At 37.1% G+C, this 13,363-nt stretch overlaps 1 protein-coding gene across 2 annotated transcripts in view; it reads right to left on the bottom strand.

Moving 5' to 3' along the window:
* Positions 1–13,363, bottom strand: part of LOC124233469 (collagen alpha-2(V) chain) — a 402,012-nt gene that overhangs the window by 27,814 nt on the left and 360,835 nt on the right. For both annotated transcript variants that reach the window (XM_046650583.1, XM_046650582.1), the window contains 14 exons: positions 11,735–11,779; positions 10,340–10,393; positions 7,952–8,050; positions 7,528–7,572; positions 7,316–7,414; positions 5,988–6,041; positions 5,654–5,761; positions 4,543–4,596; positions 3,858–3,956; positions 2,648–2,701; positions 1,816–1,914; positions 1,656–1,709; positions 1,505–1,558; positions 508–561 (listed from right to left, as the gene is read on the bottom strand). In XM_046650583.1, the coding sequence (XP_046506539.1) occupies positions 508–561; positions 1,505–1,558; positions 1,656–1,709; positions 1,816–1,914; positions 2,648–2,701; positions 3,858–3,956; positions 4,543–4,596; positions 5,654–5,761; positions 5,988–6,041; positions 7,316–7,414; positions 7,528–7,572; positions 7,952–8,050; positions 10,340–10,393; positions 11,735–11,779 (972 nt within the window). The remainder of the gene's footprint in view (positions 1–507; positions 562–1,504; positions 1,559–1,655; positions 1,710–1,815; positions 1,915–2,647; positions 2,702–3,857; positions 3,957–4,542; positions 4,597–5,653; positions 5,762–5,987; positions 6,042–7,315; positions 7,415–7,527; positions 7,573–7,951; positions 8,051–10,339; positions 10,394–11,734; positions 11,780–13,363) is intronic.

Here is a 13,363-nt window from a genome sequence, read left to right as displayed (position 1 = left end):
AAAGAGAGAAGACTCTACCAGGAGGTTCTTCCTATTGGTAGAATTTTTAATGGCTCTGAGAACAATATTTTAGGCTGCTGGATTCATATTGAAAGTCAGTTCTAAAAGTTCTTCCCCAAATTATAATTATCTATGCTATTAAATAATCTACCATACCAATATGTTCAGATAAGTCATGATAATTTATTCAACAAAAAATTTTAGACACCATTCCAATAAAATCAGATAAGCCTTAAAATCGTTAAATAAACCTTGTTGAGATATCAAGAACATTTTATGATTTTAAATGTGTTAACAGTTTTGGATTTTGATCAGTTTTTCAGAAGGCTGTTCCTTCTCTCTGAACAAAAATGTTTGATTTTATCCAAATGTCTATTCTATTTACTAAAAAAAAGAATAATGTTTTTGAAAATTGTAGAATTTCACATCATTTGACCATATCCTTTTATATTTTAAAAAGCACTTTAGTGAGTGAAAGAAGAAATGGAAAACTGCATTAGTGCATACCTGGAAGCCAGTGGGGCCTGGAGGGCCCTGTTCCCCTCTCTCCCCAGCTAGACCCTAAGTCACGAAGGGAAGAAAATCATGAAATCAACAGCCAGATCTTTACACCTGCTTCCTGTTTACGTAAACCAGTAGAAGTATTTATATCTCTTTGTATTTCTTCCAATCACATGTTTTTCACTTTAGCCAGATAATAAACTAGTATTAAAAGTCATCTGATGGTATTGTTTGAAGTCCCTGCTGGTGAGAAAATATCTTCTATAGCCAGCGAAGGGAGTGATGACATTGTTTATTTTTTGATCCAAACATAAAATGTCTGAAGCCAACCATAAAATTATGGGGAAACTGGATAAACTGGAAATGGAAAAACTCATTACTTTCATATATCTAATCTAAAAGGGTAATATTTCCATTGCGGTTTATTTCTCAGTGTCATAAAAAGTATTAATCACACTTTAAAAACTGGAATAACGAAAGCAAAGCTAACATTTTAGAAAGATATTTAAATTGTCCCATCCCAAAACAAATAAATATGCCAAAATATTTCTGATTAACACTTAATTTTAAAATTCTGAAACGAAAATATACCTCAAAGAACATTCCTTTTTTAGCCCCTCCAAAAAAACCCAGCTTAAATAAATTTCTATAAGACACATTATTAGAAGAATGTAGGTATAATTCAGTATTTATATATTTTAAATAAAATATTTGTCAGACAGTATTTTCCTCACTTGATATATTCTTCAACTGCAACAGATGAAGATGATGAAGTAGCTTTTTCCATCAGCATTTTATAGAAGTTTAGTATGACAAGACCAATCATTGTTTTTAAAAAAATCAGAAGATGTCAGCACCAGGAATCAAAAGAAAAGATGTAAGTGAAATTTTTCAATCCTGCACTTTCTTATTCTCTTCCCCTGAAACTTATTCATACGTAAAGCCTTGCACAAAGTTTTTGAAACATGCAATGTGAATATATCCTTGCTAAAAGATCACATACCGGGGGTCCCACAGGACCGGAAGGACCAACTTCACCATCTTTTCCAGGAGCTCCCTAGTATCACACAGAGACAATTCGTGAGGTGAGGCCATGATTATTTGGGTAATTTCACATCTATAGATTTTTTCCTTATCAGAAAATGTATAGTTACCCTCTGCCCAGGAACACCAGCATTTCCTGCTTCTCCAGGTTTTCCAGGGTCACCCTAAAGAAGTAGGAACTAATTTAAATTTCAATCAGTTTGCTAAAAACATGCCTGTTCCAAGTGAGGATTGGGATGAGAGGGCAAACATATTGGACACTGTACTCACACTGCTACCTTTGGGGCCTGGAAGACCCATACTCCCAGGCTGCCCCCTGATGCCTATGGAGCCTGGAGGACCCGGCCGGCCATCCTCCCCTGGAGCACCCTACAAAATTGACAGGAGCAGTGTAAGTGTCATGTAAGTTCTCTCTAAATATCACATCAGCCAAATTGCTACTTGTCTTTGCTTACTATAAAAGTTATATACATTTTAATTTTTCCTACATTTTTACCTTAGTGAATCAGAACAGTTGAGCATCTTAAAATAAAACTGCTGAAGTCTTTTGAGTATTTAGAGAACAGTGATTTTATTCTTGTTCTACAAACAAACCTCATCTTCATGTCTTCTTACACCCTCATATTAATAGGGGAAATCTTTCTCTCTTCTTTCATTTACTCTGGTTTGTGGTAACGAAAACTCAGGACTTCTGTTTCACATTTGCAGTGTAAGGGAAGAGCCCAGAATATATAAGGTGTCAAAATTCACACCTACTTTTCTCTTAAATAGATGAAATTGGAAGGACATCAAGAAATGAGAATGTTCCTAATAGATAAATTTCACCACTATTATAAAATACATCATTTCAAATTTTTTACTGATGTCAGGAAGCAATTTTTCTCTCAAACATTTATTTCACTAAAATGTGATCAATTTTTGGTCAGTTTGAAAATATGCAGATCCTTAAGTATTGGCTTCTGGAGGGAAGCATTTTAAATGTATAAACATGATAAGCATCCACATGACCAAAAACATTAATCTCAAATAAATATATTATCCTTTAAGTTGCATGTCTATTGAGAAATATTAACAGTTGTAGATTTTTGTTTAAATTAATTACCAAAGGTCCAAGTTTTCCTTCAGGACCTTGAACACCAGGATTTCCTGTCAGACCCTGAAAATTAAAAGCAATCGTCAGTTTGTTGCTGACCTACAATTGAAGTCAAGAGTCTAAAGAGTGAAAAAAGCATTGTATTAAAAAGATTCAGTTCCACTTTTCAGGGCTCACTATCAGTAGCCTTAGGCTCCTCTAGACAAACTCATAGGACCATCATGGGCCTCGCCCAGCCTGGCTTCAGAAGGATACAGGGCGGACAACACCGCATGCCAACAGGGCAGCACCCAGTGGGATGCTTCATTGGGAGAAGCCATCAAAGCACAGCCGCTAAGCCTCCCATGATGAACAGGCCAGATGTTAGGGAATGAGTCTACATGGTGGGTGCAGGAGCCACCCTAGCTTAGAAATCTCATGTAATAACATTTGTGACAACATCTTGGACGTACTGTATTGGTCCCAGCAAGGTGAGTGCCCAGGTACAAGTCACTCCAAACTCAGGAAATCCAAAGCTATGCCTCCCACCAGATTTTTATTATTCATTCATAGTCCTCCCAGTGCAAATGCAGCCTACACTCAGGGGCATCTTTACTATAAGCAACGTTGACTGCTCATTCAGCTGGCATTCCACCTCTGTTAGGTGTCTAGGGAAAAATGTCTAAGCAAAGGTGAACCCAATTCCGGTTCTCATGTAGAAGGAGAAAGGCCTATAGCAGACTTTGACTCATACATTCAATGCTGGATTCAAGGTAAAGAACTTACGTTGAGCCAAGTGTATTTTTCCATCTAACAACTTCTTGTATAATCTTTCTCTTTCAGGGGCATGGTTGACAACTGAATTGAAGAGCAATTCCATAGTTCAAATAAATGTTCAGTGACATATTGTCAAAATGAAATTTATCAGGAATTCTCTTGGCCAAAAGTCAAACAAGTTGTTTATTAGCAAGTAAACAAAACTTAACAGAGTTTTTTTCATGTAAAGTGGTAAAAGTGTTACTACCTACTCCTTTGAAAAAGGGGACTAGAAGTTACTGAGATTTCTATAGATGATAAAAATAAACTAGTATTTAAAAAATAATGAATTAAGTCGAAACTATAAAAACAAAGAAATATTCTAAGTTGTCAAAGCAAACTAAACAAACAAAAAAAACCCTTCAACGAATTCTCAGGAGCATCTCTCCTGGGTTGATGGAGCAACAAACTGCTGTGTTCTTACCCGAGCTCCTGGAAGCCCAGGTTCACCTGGACGTCCTGGATCCCCCTGACCTCCTTTAGGTCCTGAAGAACCAACAGGACCCCTCTCTCCTTGAGCCCCCTGTTCCAAAGCAAAGCAGAATGTGTCAGAAAAAAGGAGCGCAAGGAAACAAAAGCAAGTACGTAGAAATTCTTGTTTTACAAACCAAAGCTGTATAACATACAAATAGTTTGTCAAAGCAGTTACAAAGACTTCTTTGTAAACAATGTGACTTCATATTTTGTTCTAATGTGGATTCCTTGTAGAATAGTGCTTTTCCATCATTAACTAATGAAAGTTGTGTTTAGAGCCTCACTCTAATAATTTAGACTTGGAAAAAAAACCCAGAATTTTTAAAGAGTCTAAATTTCTAGATAATGGAAAAAATATACATCAGCTAAAGGAAAGGTCTATGACATTTTCTTCTCAGGACTGTCCCTGAGAAATCTGAAAACAAACTCTCATATAGCTCCAACCATCATGCATCTCCCCTGGACCTGGATAATGCAGAAATTGCACAAGAGGGATTGGTGTTAGGCCTGACATCTGTGTCCAACTCTTTTCTGAATCTGGACCCACATGGACCAAGGTTAGATCACCACGCTGAACAATGACATCTTTTGGAGCACCACCCATCTGAGTGTCAACATTGATGGGATAACCTCACCTTTGGTCCAGGTAAACCATCAGAGCCTGGAAAACCACGATTGCCAGGAGCACCCTACAAGGAACGAAAATGAGATTCTTAATTGTTGGTGGTGTTTTTATAATGCATAATGAGTGAGCAATTTTTAATTTCAGTACTGTAGGGTTTTAGGAACTCTGATCAAGCCAACATAGCAATTGATTTGTATAAGACAAAAAAACTTGACTATATGGAAAGAAATTTTAAATTTTGAAGAATATATAAGTACTGAGACAAAAAAATATTCAATCAAGAAATATTCTAACAATTCCTTGTAAAATTAAACATAGAGAAAAACTGATATCTAGATTTGAGAGGTAAAGGAATGGGACCATCCACCAGGATCAAAATGTGAATGACAACATGCATTAGTATTATCTTGTAAGTGAAGGCTTTGCATTCTCTGAAGCTCTATACAAATGTAAGATGATACTGTTGTCTCTTTCAGGCCTGTTTCATTATACTCCAGTCACAGCAGCCTCTTCTGATCTTTAAAATCACCAAGCCCATTCTGGCCTCCTGGCTTTGCATTTGCTGTTTCCTCTGCTGAAAATGTTCTTTCTTCCAAGTTGCCTGCTGGCTCATCCTCATCTTCAGGACTCAGCTAAAATGCCAGCTTCTCAGAGAATCCTATTTCTTAACGCCTAATCTGTCACACCACGGTCATATACTCGGAGTTATTCTCTACCACATCACCCTGCTATTTCATAAGTGTATACAGCACTTATTAAAATGTGTAAGTATATTTTCATTTACTTGTCGACTTGTTTTTTGCTTACCTCCCTACTAGAGTATGCTATTGTTTACTAGTCCTCACATGAAGGCTGGGACCATAGCCTTCTCGTTCACTGATACATCCCAAGCACCCATATAGCAAACCGGCATAGCGTAGTTGTTCAATCAGTATTAGTTGAATGAATGAATGAACAATGATTAAATGGTTGGCTCCTTTAATTCACAGATTACCATACTGAACAGATCAATACACCTGTATGCACTTCTTTTAACTGCTCTGGTTTTCCTTACTATCCCAAAACTTACTCATGCAATTCCACCCCAACTGTAAGATTTTATTTTATTATCCAAATTTTACCCTTTCTCCCATTGGGCCTGGAGGACCGACTGTCCCTGGATCACCTCGGGGACCTCTTTTGCCTTCTTCACCAGGTGGGCCTATTGGACCCTGAATACCATGTGGCCCCTATTAAAAACAGAAAGATATACCAGGAACAGCCATTGACAAGTGAGTCATAGCCAAAAGATTCATTTAACGAAGTCAGTCATAAATTTTAAACCATGCTAAACAAACTATTCCAAACAGATTATAACTCTCATTGTTACTATTTTAAACACTTGAGTATTTTGAGCTGTGCACTTCTAGACAATATTTATGCTCTTCTTAGCATTTAAAAAAAATGAAGCCTTACTGGTTCTCCTTTTGGGCCAGCTTCTCCCTTGAAACCCGGAACTCCTGGATCACCCTAAAATAAAAATACTGTTAGTTGTAGGAACCAGGATATTTAGCCAGTCCAAACTGCTTTAATTAATTACAGTGAATGGGCCTTGAAAATTTTTTGCGACTGAATCTATGTTGAATCAGCAGTATAACATAATCATTTTTTAAATTTTGAAACCTTACAGAATGTGTGTGAATTTTTATAAAATCTAGTATAATCTGGTAACAATTTGTTTTTTTCAGAGTGGTCTTCAAGAGATTTAATTTTAAAATATTGGGTTTTTTTATCATGCATACTAGAATAATTAGAATTATCGTTATTATTCCAATTTGATAATTAAAATTCAAACCCACAGTGATAACTTCTATAGATAAACCTACTTGGGATATATTTTAAGAAACAGACTTGTTCACCCAGAATCAAAATAATTTTATATTTATGTTTTGTTTATTGACAGTTTGACACCTTCAAAGAGGGCATTTCGTCTTTGACTCCAAAGGGGTTTAGAGTCTTGTTTTGTTCCAGGCTTTTGTGTATGTGTGTCTGCAAATACCAACTGTAGTTTAAGTCGTAGGAATCAGATTGCTAAATTGAAAGCGCGATAAAACCAAATGTGAAATATCAGCAACACTCATGTTTTAATAAATCTGTCACGAGCACTTAAAAATGATTTATCAACATAAACAAATTATTAGGAACAGAATCCAAAATATTTTAAGTAGTACTAGGAAAGAAAATTTTAATTTTTATATGTCAAGATAAAAGATGTATAAGCACAACTTCTCAATGTGGTTATTTCTTATGGGTTCATAATAATATTTTACCTAATAAATAATTCCTACAAAATATGGTAAGTCATTCAATATGAACAATATGTTGGAATCCTTCTTCAAGAATAACTCTCAAGAAATAGCTGTTGAGCCCATTTTTAGCCAAATCATCTTTAAAAGTCCTCATTAAACCTCCACTTCCCACAACTGGCTTGCAAAATATTTCCATATTATTTATTATTCAACTACTCATAAAATTCTATGAGGTAGACCATGAAGTTATGACTTTGTTATTTTAAATAAAAGAACACTAAAATTTAACATAATGCAATACTGTTTCACTTTGAATTTAAACATCTAAACTGTACATTAACATTTGTTTTCACTTTACAAAGATTTTTATCTTCATTTGCCTCGTTCAGATAAATCACATCATCTATGTTTCATTGCATCTCATTATATGTTATTTCTCTTGGCAATCTTAGTTGGGTTATACTAATGGATGATAGCTGTTATAAAGGACATTACCGGTTGGCCTCGAATTCCTGGAGGTCCAGTGCTACCCTGAGGTCCTGGAGATCCAGGGGGCCCTGCCAAGCCAGGAGGACCGGACGTACCCGGAGAGCCCTATCAAAATGCAAGAGTAACATGATCAGCAGAGACATACATAGAAGTCTACGGCCAATGTCCAAAGGATTGTGTCCGTTTGAACTTCATGTGGCATAAATGCAGTTACTTACTGTTGGGCCTTTGGCACCAGGTGTACCATCAGTTCCCACTGCACCCTAAAAGATACATAAAAAGTCTATGAAATATTAAGTCATAGCTAGGGTGTTATTCACATGTTCACTCATCTTCCAAAAGGAGGCAGAAAAAATTACACACACACACACACACACACACAAAAGAAATCAACCACCATTATATCATAAAAAACACTTTTTTGACCAATTCTCTTTTCTGTAAAATAGACAAACTTACAGAGTTTGTTTATTTTTCATAAAATATACAAACTTGCAGAGTTAACAAGGGAAATGTGGTTTTTTCATGAGTCGTAAACACTTAGAATTCAAAGAGAATATATTAAAATAGATTGCCTTTGTTCTGGTGTTATAAGACATATCCAGCTTTCTGTGATAGTTCTTAAATATACTAGGAACTTACAGGAAGACCTTGAGAGCCAACTGGACCTGGTGGCCCCGTTTCACCTCTTTGCCCCTGAGGACCTTCAGGGCCTCGAGCCCCGGTGGGACCTGCTTCTCCCTAAAGGAATGCAAAGGGAAGTGTTAATTCAAGAAAAATATAAACATGGTTCAATTCAAAGGTGATTGCTTATTTGGAGTTTTACATTTTACCCCCAAACATTTAAAGGGACCAGGAGCACAAAGAGGTTTACAAGGGAGATGTCCCTAACCTGGCCTAAAGAGTGAACTCACTTTCCCATCCCTTCAAGTGTAACGATGCCTGTAGCATTAAGAGCAGAGCCAAGTGGTAGACGTCACCTGATAGCTACCCCATTTCAACCCAAGATAGTGATCCAGATAGTAAATAAAAAGACAGGATACCTAGTTAAGTTTTAATTCAGATAAACACGAATAGTTTTAGTATGTTTGTCCCGTGCAATATTTGGGACATATTTATACTAAAAGTTTATTCTTTCTTTATCTGAAATTCAAACTTAACTGGGTTTCTGTATTTTACCCAACATATCATGTAGATATGTAGATCTGATCCTAGAGGGATCTGAACCTGGAATTTTAGGATTAAAATTCTAAGCCTTCAGGAGCTCATTAGTATTAATAAAACAAATAAAATTCCTATTGAATCTCTATTACCCTTCATTGAAATGCAAAGAACTGGATGTGAAAGTTTATTCTTCATCCTGAGAGCCAGAGATCGTGGAAGAATCTTATAAGTATAGCAGAATCCTGGTAAAAATAAAGACCTGGGAATTTTCTACTGGGCAGTGTGGGATGGTGGTAGGACAGGGAAACGATTTCTGAGAGAGAATTTTGCCAGGCGTTTGACTTTTTTCAGCAGTTTTCAGTAGCCAACAGCCAGTACTAGAAAAACCCAGAAGGAGAGGGAAGTATCCAGAGTGAACTGTTGTATCAACTGTGGTTACTAGTGAAGTCTTAACTAGATGCCACAGTAGGAGCAGAAACCATTTTCTGCTAAGTCATAATCCTGGGAGCTATGAGTATTCTTTCTTTGATTCTCTAGCAACAGCTCAGTTTGAGGGCGGAGGGTCTCACACGAAGAGAGAAGGAATTTTGCATATTTTGATCAGGGTACATAGGAAGCTTGGGCCCTCCATGGCCAGAGTCAGTGGACTTCAGGAAGCAGAACAGATACAGAGGGGAACAGAGGGAACAAAGGTCCCACCCACCTGAGTGCACAGTGAGTTCTCAGTGAAAGGAGGGACTGGCTAGTGAAATGACTCAGGGCATCATTTTAAAGCAGCTGTATCCATGTGGCACAGCATTTAAAGACAGCATTAGAAAGAGCCTGAAAGACTATGTGACTTGATGCCTCTCACATTTCAAAGGGTGAAACATTAGCTACAGACCTTTTTTTTGTTTTTTGGTTTGTTTCGAAGTTCAGATCCAATTTGAGTAGCACTAATAACAAGAAGCATGAACCTATATTGAGGGCATCCTCTGCATCAGGCATGGTGCCAAGGGTTTGCATGGATTATCTCACTTAATCTTCAACAAAATTTCATGACAAAATAAGACTGGGAGAAGTGAGGCGACTGCCACAGCCATTTTGTATAGCAGAATCTGGTGACCAAATCCCTTCTTTGAGATGAAGAAAATTGCCAAAGGGAACCTGGCTGTGAGGGGTAAGCAAATGTATTGTCTTGTTTAAAATTTGAAAGTAGGGTTCTGAATTTATTCACTAATTTAGCTAATATAATCTTAATAATCTCCTACCGTAATCCTTGAATTTATCATCCAAAGTATTGAGAGAAAGAACAAATTGTGACTCACTACAAATGTAAATCATCCCAGCAGAATATGTTAATCCATTCCCATGTGGAGAGCCAAATGGCCTGCTGCCCCTTCCTTTAAAGGCTGTGTAAATGGGGACGCTGGGGGCAGGAGTGAAAGCCAGCTTTGTGGGAGAGAAGAGCCTTTTGACAATCTCTGATTTATTTTAACCTCCTATTGTTTAGAACATTCTGCTGTTTATTATCGCCAGGCACTATATCCAAGAACAGAGTTCCAATTCAGATTAAGCTCTTACTCCTTGCAGCTGTTAACAATTGTCTGGTGTCAGAGTCCTAATGCAACAGATTCTTTGACACTACAATTGTACGATTAAGCAATTCTCTTTTAATTATATATTATATAGTAATCTTGTTTTTTTATTTTCTTTACTTTTTTCCCTGCCATAATGGATATTGAGAATACTCTAGGCTCTTTCCTTAGTTAAGAGCAACTTCCATACTCTTTAATTAATGAAATGGGATTCTTCAATTGTGGATTCATGTAATCAAGTAATTCATATACTTCATGTAATCAAGGGCTAAATATATTAACATCTTACCTTCATCCCAGGATTTCCCGGAAAACCGGAAGAGCCAGGTATCCCAAGAGGACCCTTTTAAAATGAACCAGAAAAGTGATCAGACATGTATTTTAATCAATATCTAATTAAGTCATCTTTTATTCTGTATGTGACACATAATATAAGAATAATCCACTTAGTACTTTAAAATCACAAAGATAAGGGCTAGCCCCGTGGCCGAGTGGTTAAGTTCGCGCGCTCCAATGCAGGCGGCCCAGTGTTTCGTTAGTTCGAATCCTGGGCGCGGACATGGCACTGCTTATCAGACCACGCTGAGGCAGCATCCCACATGCCACAACTAGAAGAACCCACAACGAAGAATACACAACTATGTACCGGGGGACTTTGGGGAGAAAAAGGAAAAAATAAAATCTTTAAAAAAAAATCACAAAGATAATAATGTAATTTTATTATAAGTACCTTCCAACATTGATATAAAATGGTGCTAAAAGACATGTCCAGTGGTGTAACAGGATTTCCTAGTTGTAGCATAGAAGATTAAGCCAGTCACAAACACAAATTGTTTGAAACAACTGCTTCTTGAGAGAGGTATTTTCCTTGCATTAATCAAATAATAAAGACAGTTTTTAGAAAGTTATGTTTTGTACCAAAATCTAGGACTGCACTTTATAAAAATGATCCTCAAGAGTCATCTGGATATGTTAGAGTGATTTTTCTTTCAGGCTAATAAGAAGCGGATATTTGCCACTATCTGACATTTGGGAAGGCACACACAGCATTTAAACCATTGATTTAAAGGCTGGATTTAAAGGAAATGAGTGTAAGAGGAATTCCATTCCAGGTTATCCTGGTTCTTCTTGGAGGACTGTATTTTAATTCCATCAGTTTTGCATTAATAAGAACCCTTTTAAACTCTACTTATTTTGCCTCCTATATATATATATATATATATATTTTTTATGAGTGACAAGGGAGAAGAGATCCTAAGGGCAAATAATTTCAAGTCCTATTTACCCTCCTAGCATTTCCCCGAGTTCATCATGTTTTTTCATCTATCCATCCTATGAACCATGCTATATTCTTGCTCATCTTATACACTCATCTTTCAAGACCTACCTTGAAAGCTGCTCCTCCTTGAGTTTTCCTTGACATTTTTCTCTCACTGAGGTGTATGTACTTTCTCCTCTATGTTCCCAAACTTCAAGTTGCATTCTCTATTACAGCACTTAGCAATAGCAGTATGCTACAATATTAATTGATATATCTCCCATCCTTGATAGACAGGGCAATTTTCAAAGACAAGTACAGTGTGTTTAACATTTTTTTCCCCAAGTGTCTAGGACACAGTAGGTGCTCTTTAAATGTTAATGAATGTACACTTGGAAGAATGAATATGAAAGTAATACAACTCACCATTGGTCCAGGTTTTCCAGGCATACCATGAGCACCTCGTTGTCCCTAATGAGGAGAAAAAGAGACAAGATAGTATAAGATTACATTTTCTATTGCATTTGCTCATAATTCATTTACTTTATAAAAATTTCCATGGTAAAAATTGAAGAATGAAGATTAAGGTTAACTGATGACAACCTTAGCTGGGTAAATAGCAATAAAAATATACATTTATACAACACTGGTAAGGTAGTAATAAACACATCTATCCTTACAGCAATAAGAAAGAAAATTCAAGATTGAAGAAATGAAACTGATTACAATAATTCTTTTTATTTGAATGTATCATCTTCTACCAAGTGAGCTCAAAGATAACAAAATTTTGAACACCCCCAGTCTTCTTAACAGCCAGTTTAACTCAGAGGAGGAATGCACTCCTTGTAAAAACAAAAAAATAAAGCACACATACACATCCGTGTAAACACACACACAGAGAAATTAGTGGTGAATGCTGTGGGTGTCACCCAGATCCCCTTTCAGCGCTGAAGTAGTCATTCTACCACTGCTGGAGGAGTTACAAGCTGATGGCTCACAGTTGAGACTCTCCTCACACATTGCCCCCAGCTAAAATGAGTTAGCTTTCCCAAGGTTATGCTCCTTCTATGGTCAGTGCAGTCGTATAAAGGATTGGCCTCCATTCAAGACAAGTCCAAAGAGCCATGCCAGCTCCATAGTTTCCATGGAACTGAGAAGTCATGGAGACTGAGGTCTCTGTTGTATTTGTAACACAGTTTAATTTCTCCCTCTGACAAACCCTGCTTCTTTTATTCATTTCTTCACAAGTGTAGTTTCTGAGAGGACTCCCCAATAAATTTCTTACACGCAAGTCTTTGCTTTGATGCTGCTTCCTAGGAAACCTGACCTAAGACTTTAATACCATTGGTGCCAGAAGCATACAAGAAAGCAAACTCTAAAATGGAATTTTTAAGCTGGATTCCTCACTGACCAGCTGGTGATAGACGAAAAATGGATCACTCTTTGCGTGCTATGGATGCAGTAGTAAATTTGTCACCACTGGTGAACTGAGACAGGACATAAGTGTAAGCAGATGGGCTAAGGGGGCAATAGCTCAGGCATTCGGAAGTTTTAGGGGAAACAGCAATCATAAAATTGATGGAATTGCCTGGGTCTTGTTGAGCGAATCCATTGGAGAAAGACACTGAAAGACTGATAGTGATTAATCATCAAGACTCCTTTGCAGTATTTAAAAATATTGTCATCTTCTACAAAGAGGGGAATAAAAAGCTGAAGATCAGGCCCAGGATTTAATGATAAAGGTTTAAGAGCTCTTGAGAAGGTTGAATTCTAAAACATGGATAGTTGGCTATGCCATGGTCAAGACCCTTGTTTGGAAGGAATGGGACTCCATAATTCAGCATTGGGATATCTTAAGAACTTTGAAATTTCAGATACTCTGAAGCCTATAAGCCTGTAGAAGTAGCCCATTCCCACCATTAACAGCTTATACTTCTCCCTTGCTTAAAGATGGCACAGAAGCCTCTACTTTACCAGACAATATATGCCACCACCACTACCATATGCCCCTCCCCTCCCAGCCACCAGACCAATAACTAGCATCAAGTCATAAAA

The sequence above is a fragment of the Equus quagga genome, unplaced genomic scaffold (genome assembly GCF_021613505.1).
Source record: "Equus quagga isolate Etosha38 unplaced genomic scaffold, UCLA_HA_Equagga_1.0 203_RagTag, whole genome shotgun sequence".
In the NCBI taxonomy this organism is placed as follows: domain Eukaryota; kingdom Metazoa; phylum Chordata; class Mammalia; order Perissodactyla; family Equidae; genus Equus; species Equus quagga.
The sequence above is the reverse complement of the archived record's forward strand: the minus strand, read 5'-3'. Positions and strand labels throughout refer to the sequence as shown.